The 5,820-nt window shown below is 39.2% G+C and overlaps 1 protein-coding gene across 4 annotated transcripts in view; it reads right to left on the bottom strand.

Moving 5' to 3' along the window:
- The window catches only part of LOC107093971 (inactive rhomboid protein 1-like), a 22,625-nt gene extending 17,394 nt beyond the window's left edge, over positions 1 to 5,231 (bottom strand). For 2 of the 4 annotated variants that reach the window (XM_015389348.1, XM_015389350.1), the window contains exons 1-2: positions 1,506 to 1,647; positions 1,256 to 1,422 (exon numbers count right to left, since the gene is read on the bottom strand). In XM_015389348.1, coding sequence (XP_015244834.1) covers positions 1,256 to 1,422; positions 1,506 to 1,634 — 296 coding nt within the window. In that variant the 5' untranslated portion in view covers positions 1,635 to 1,647. Of the gene's footprint in view, positions 1 to 896; positions 1,044 to 1,255; positions 1,423 to 1,505; positions 1,648 to 5,212 lie in introns of those variants that run through there. The other 2 variants (XM_015389347.1, XM_015389349.1) reach the window with 2 other exon arrangements.
- Positions 5,232 to 5,820: the final 589 nt, after the last annotated feature.

Genomic DNA, 5,820 nt, shown 5'->3' with positions numbered 1-5,820 from the left:
CTATCTATCTATCTATCTATCTATCTATCTATCTATCTATCTATCTATCTATCTATCTATCTATCTATCTATCTAGATTTAGAAATATATCAGTGGTGCAACTAATGATTATTTTGCTAATTGTTTAACCCAACAATAATTGTTTTGATTAATGGATTAATAATCGGCTAGCTAAAGGCTCCTTACTGAAGATTTATTATAGAACACAGACCAGGTAAAAATAAAACTATTCCACTTGAGGAGCTCTGGATAGAACAAACTGATGGACAAACAAGGTTTTGTTTATTTTAAATGCAAAATGTTCATATGTTTCGTTTTTACAATGGAGGCTGCTCACAGTTACAGGCATGTTTAAGTGTCTTTGTACTGTAATCAACAATTTATTAACTAATAAATTTAAGATAATCTCAATATTTGATTAATCATGATTTATTGCTTCAGCGCTAATATACACACGTATCTCTCGTTGCCAAAATAGACTCCTCCAATGAAATCCTCCCCATAACACTGTTAAATGACTGAGGCCAGTAATGGACTTGGTAGGTGTTTTGTAATTTCAAAGTTGTAGGTTCAATTCCAGCTTCAGCATTAACATTAAGCTGGTTGTTGCTCAGTGAGCCTGAGTGCGGTTAGATGAATGTGGATCTAGTGTAAATTTGAATAGTCAGCACTAGAAGAGTGCGATCTTAACTCTGTCCATTTAACAATTATCAGTTTTATTCATAGGTTTATTGCAGCACTCTGATTAGTCATCTTTTCTTATATCACGCATCCCTATTTTCAGTCAGTTATTTCATGCAGGTTTCAGCGGAACAATACATCATCTTAACCCATGAGGAAGTGAAAACCTCCATGACAAACTGTCGGTACCATGTTTCCATCCATCTCTCTTATACCTGATGATCTGTTTAGGTATAGACGAGCGGCGTCTGGACAGTATTTTAGGGACACAGGAGCGTCTTCGGATGGTCGACGCCCTCCTGGCACATCTCTGGCCTTTTGGAGGGACTGTGTTGAGGCGGTCAAAGTGAACCCTTTTCTCACTTCGCACAACAGGGGATAGGTTGGCAGCAAGGCAGGGTGGAAAAGAAGGTATCAAATAAGGTGAAATTAAAGGGAGGAAAAAATAGAAAGATTTTTTAGATGCAAAAGTAAAGGAAAAAGATGCTGGAATTTTGTTTGCAAAGACATGAAATATATATTAAAACATGCAGGAGTGGAGAGAAGATAACAGAAGGGGGATGAAGCTGATAACCTTTCATGGAGATGTGTCATTTTGTTTGTGTCGAACCTCTTGATGGACTGCATGAAGGCCGCCCTCTCCACAGGGGGTTTGAGGTAGTTGTTGGAAGTTTCCAAGGCAGCGATATGTGTGTGTGGATTTTCTCCTGGCATGCTCACACTGCGGACTCGCTTCACAGGCTACAAAAAACCCACAAAGGATGAAAGCAATTATCACCTGAATCACCACTGAATACATCGCTACTTCCCTTCTTATGTCTCACCTGAGCGATCTGCGGCGTGTCATCCGGCGTCAGCTGGATGGTCGGAATGTCCAGTTTGAGCCATGGTGGCTTCTTCCTCTGGAAGCTGTTGCCCCTGCTTCCCGCCTCGCCCATGTCCTCTACCTCCATTTAGGACTGCCAGCTGGACAATAAACAAAGGAAACAAAGATTATTAAAACTAGCAATAAGTACAAAACTAGAGCTTATTTAAAAGACTGCATCTCTTCCTTTCCCGGTATCGTGCATCGTCGCACCAGATGAGCTTAAAAGGATTTTATTTTGTTCACATAGAACCATACCTAAATGGTGTGATAGGAGGGTGAAGGCAAAGAGCCTTTTAGACTTATAACTGAGCTTAAATAAAGCAGAGCATCTGAAAATTTACTGCAGATATAATAGTGCGTTTTATTTAGTCTGAGTTTTAAAGATTTTTTTTTTTTTTTTTTTTAAGCAAAGACCCTTTATTGTAATTATATTGATTACTTATAGCTGAAATATTATTGCCAACACTTAAGATATTTTGGCTTAGTGTTTATATTTTATTTCGGCTTAACAAAAACTGAAAGGTTTTGAGGTTCTTGTAAATCTTCAGCTCCCAAATCCAGCAACACTTTGCCTCAAATGGCTTTTTTAAAAGCAGCGCAGCGACCGACTGAACCACTTCAGCTTCTGGACAGAACATAATCTGGCATCATTTCGAAGGTCGAATCAGACATTTCCTCAGCAGGGTCACAGCTTGGGCCAAGCAGCGATAATGATGCGTGAGCAAAAGACCACCTCCAGATAAAACAAAAAAAAAAACACTTGGGTGGCCATCTGGGGGAGAAGGAATGAAAGGAGCAACTCCTCAATATCTCAGCTGTGAATCATTCTGGGACTACTAGCTGTGAGGCTAATCACCGTCTCTCTCTTCTCTAGCCAAAAAGCCATTAGCAAAACATTCATGTCCTCTATCATACATGCTGTTGGAGCCCACATTCAGACGGTTCTGATTCTGGCCAATTCTAGCAAGCTGATAGACGATCAGCATCAACAGCTGCAGGACTTCCTGATGCACAGTAATACCAACTGGACAGAGAGCCCCCCAGAGACATCTCATAAACAAAAACAAACACCAGCTTTGGGATAAAATTTGTGTCACTTCTGCACTAAAATTGTTTGATTCTATATATTCAGTGGACTGAGTTGGAAGTTTAGTAAATTTTTGCAGCCACAGTAAAGATGGATACTTTTTCGTTTCCAGGGTTCTGCTCACTGAGTGTCTGCTGGGAAGGATGCATGGCCCAAAAACCTTAAAACAATTTATTTGATGTTTAATGAAGTCACTTAACATTTGGTAGGTATATTTTAGGTTTTTAAGTTAGTTTAATTGTCTGAGAATCTATTTTAGAGACGCTCATTTTTTTTTAGCCACTCTTCAAAATAAAAATAACAAAACGTGAAAACATCCTATTAATACAAGCTTCTCTTTGATATTCAGAAAAGTCAAAGACAGGAAGTGATGTATTTTTCTTACAGCATTTATGTGATTTAAAAACAACTTTAAAATGGAACCGCAGCAGCATGCCTTTCACTCTGCATATTTATTTCTGGGCTGCCATATTCAACTGACGTTAAAAGAACAATGTGCCAGATTTATGTCAAACCGTTTCACATTTAATATCCAGGGGGAATCTCTAAAATAGTTATCCATAATACAACTCTTCCTTGTGAAAACCTCAGGTAGTCAGAATGGATTTCTTCCCATCAAAGATGAACATTTAAACAAATGTCCTCCTTCCTCTGACAAATTACAAACTTTTTATTCCTTTTTACAAGTTTGTTGTTGCAACTACAAACAAACCAACCCTTAAATCTAGAATGAAGATTGGGGATGAATGAAACTTAATTCTTATCGGGAGAAACTCTCATCTCAGATATCATTCATGTGGGAAATATATATTAGTTTGTTCTTTTAATCAAAGCTCAGATCGGCTTGCCATACACACTACTGTGACACTCCGAACAAACAGCTGTATGGCATTTACCAAGTAGTTTGGTTCACTTAAAACTGCAACAAGAAAAGGGAAGACATCAAGCTGAGGTGTGAAGTTTTTTCAACCCAATCCTTGGTTCTATTGGGTTGAAAAAACTTCACACCATTGAAACTTCACACCTCTTGGTGTCACACTTAAAATACAAATCTGCTGTTCTCTACCAGATGAAGGTGGCTCTTCAGTGGCTTTTTTAATAGAATAGGGATCAACGTTCAACCAAAGCGACACATGGCCTTCTCAGTCTCGAGACCCGAAACCCACAGGAGCTGACGCCCAGGATTCAACAAAATCTAGCAAAACCTCTCAATATTTATAATTCTTATGCAGCTTTGCTGAATGTTCTAAAACATGCTTATAAATCCTACGTCTGAATAAGGGATCAGAGTATTTCCATTCATCTTTGGATGGAGAGTTTGGAGAAGGTGATTACGCTGTGACGTCAGCGACTGATTAGTCAGTTGATCCTGGAGCAACATGACGATCACGGCAGACAGTATTTCTGCTCTTTTGACATTCTAACAAACATTAGTCACACTTTAGACTAAATTTTCAGCAATGAATAAAAAGTAATTAATTTATTTACAAGTTAAAAAAACAGCTAAATGGAGAAATATGTTAAGTTTTGATCCATTTAGTTGATGTATAAAAACACAGCGAGCATCTCTTCTTTGATGGAGAGAAAGTTTAAGCTGCTATTGGTTTTTTATTTCATCTACCAGCCTCTCTTATCACAGTTTGGGCTTTCGGGGCCCCAAACAGAAACCCCCAACATCCTCAAGTGTGTCTGGGTTCACTCCAACAGGATTTGAGCCCTGATACTAAAATAAATCACAAATAATCACAGAAAACACACTCACCAGCTGCTGCTTCAGCCCCCACCCCACTTCTAGAAATTCTCCATCAGGAATCATTCACATCTTTTTCCATCTAGCGTTCCACATCCGCCATTTGTCCCTCCTCTGTCTGGTCTGTATTTCTCCTCTTCTTGGGTTTTCATGACAGGCAGATTAAGAGCTGTAATCCCAGCACTGCGCAACACATGACCCAGCCCGGCTGGTGGGACTGCGAGGCTCCAAACCGTGCCTGATCAGACCTGAACCGCCACTGTGTCATGGAAGTAATGATGACGGCATATCAGGGTACCCATAAACAGATCAATGATATATAAAACAGCTTAGGTTTTCTGTATGACATTTAGAGATTAGAAAATGATGAAGCCAGTATCTATCTGAGTGGATCTTTAATTTAAATCACAACTTTTAGTATTTGGACAATATTTATACCACTAAATGCCAATATCAGGGAAGCAATCTAATATTTACAGTATTGTAAAGACCAACTACGTCTCTGAACATCCTCAGAGCTCCACCAAAAGCTCGAATTAGACAAAACTAAATCTATTATTTATTTTTAAATGAAGACCAAATGTCAACACTGAATTTCAGAATAAAAGTCCTTCTAAATTGATCTTTTTCTAACCTGTAATCTCTAAATAATGATATGGAATTTATAAGACCGAAGGTTAAGATGTTTTACAACATTTTAATAATATTAGAAATTTATCAAGGCTGCACAAAAGCGCCTGTAATTCCTGAGGAGGATGAGGAGAGCCCACCTGCTCCCACCTATCTTCACAACCTTCTACAGAAGCACAATAGAGAGCATTCTGACCAGCTGTCTCAGTGTATGGTATGGAGGCTGCAGCGTCTCAGACTGGAAGAAGGTGATGAGAGTAGTGAGGCCTGCAGAGAAGATCATCTGGGTTCCTCTTCCTCCATAAAAGACACTCATCCCAGCGCTACGTGTCCCGAGCCCGTAACATTATAAATGACACACCCCCACCATGGACTGTTCTCCCTGCTGCCTTCGAGGAAGAGACTTCGAAGCATCCGATGCAGGTCCAGCAGATTCAACAATAGCCTCTTCAACTCCGCCATTAGCCTGCTGAATGTTGAATAAAACGGGAAAAAAAGGTGCTGAATGTTGGAAAAAACTGTAAATCATATCTCAGTCTTATGTTTACATCTGATAACTATGTTTACTTTTTTATCACTGCTGCACTTTAACAAATGAAAATGTCTTGAGAGCTGTACTGAAGGAAATTTCATTTTGTATACACTCTGCCTGTACAAAGTGGCTATTAAGTTTGTCTAAGTCTTAGTCTAAAAGAGCGCTACCGCAGGTCAGTCATCCCTGCTGCAACCAGACTCTACAATGCGACTCTACAACAGCAATAACTTGTTCACTGTATAATGTGCAATTTACCATTTGATACCCTG

This window comes from Cyprinodon variegatus, unplaced genomic scaffold (genome assembly GCF_000732505.1).
Source record: "Cyprinodon variegatus isolate N-32 unplaced genomic scaffold, C_variegatus-1.0 Scaffold456, whole genome shotgun sequence".
Classification (NCBI taxonomy): Eukaryota; Metazoa; Chordata; class Actinopteri; order Cyprinodontiformes; family Cyprinodontidae; genus Cyprinodon; species Cyprinodon variegatus.
Note: the sequence above shows the minus strand (reverse complement) of the source record. Positions and strands in the feature narration are given on the sequence as shown.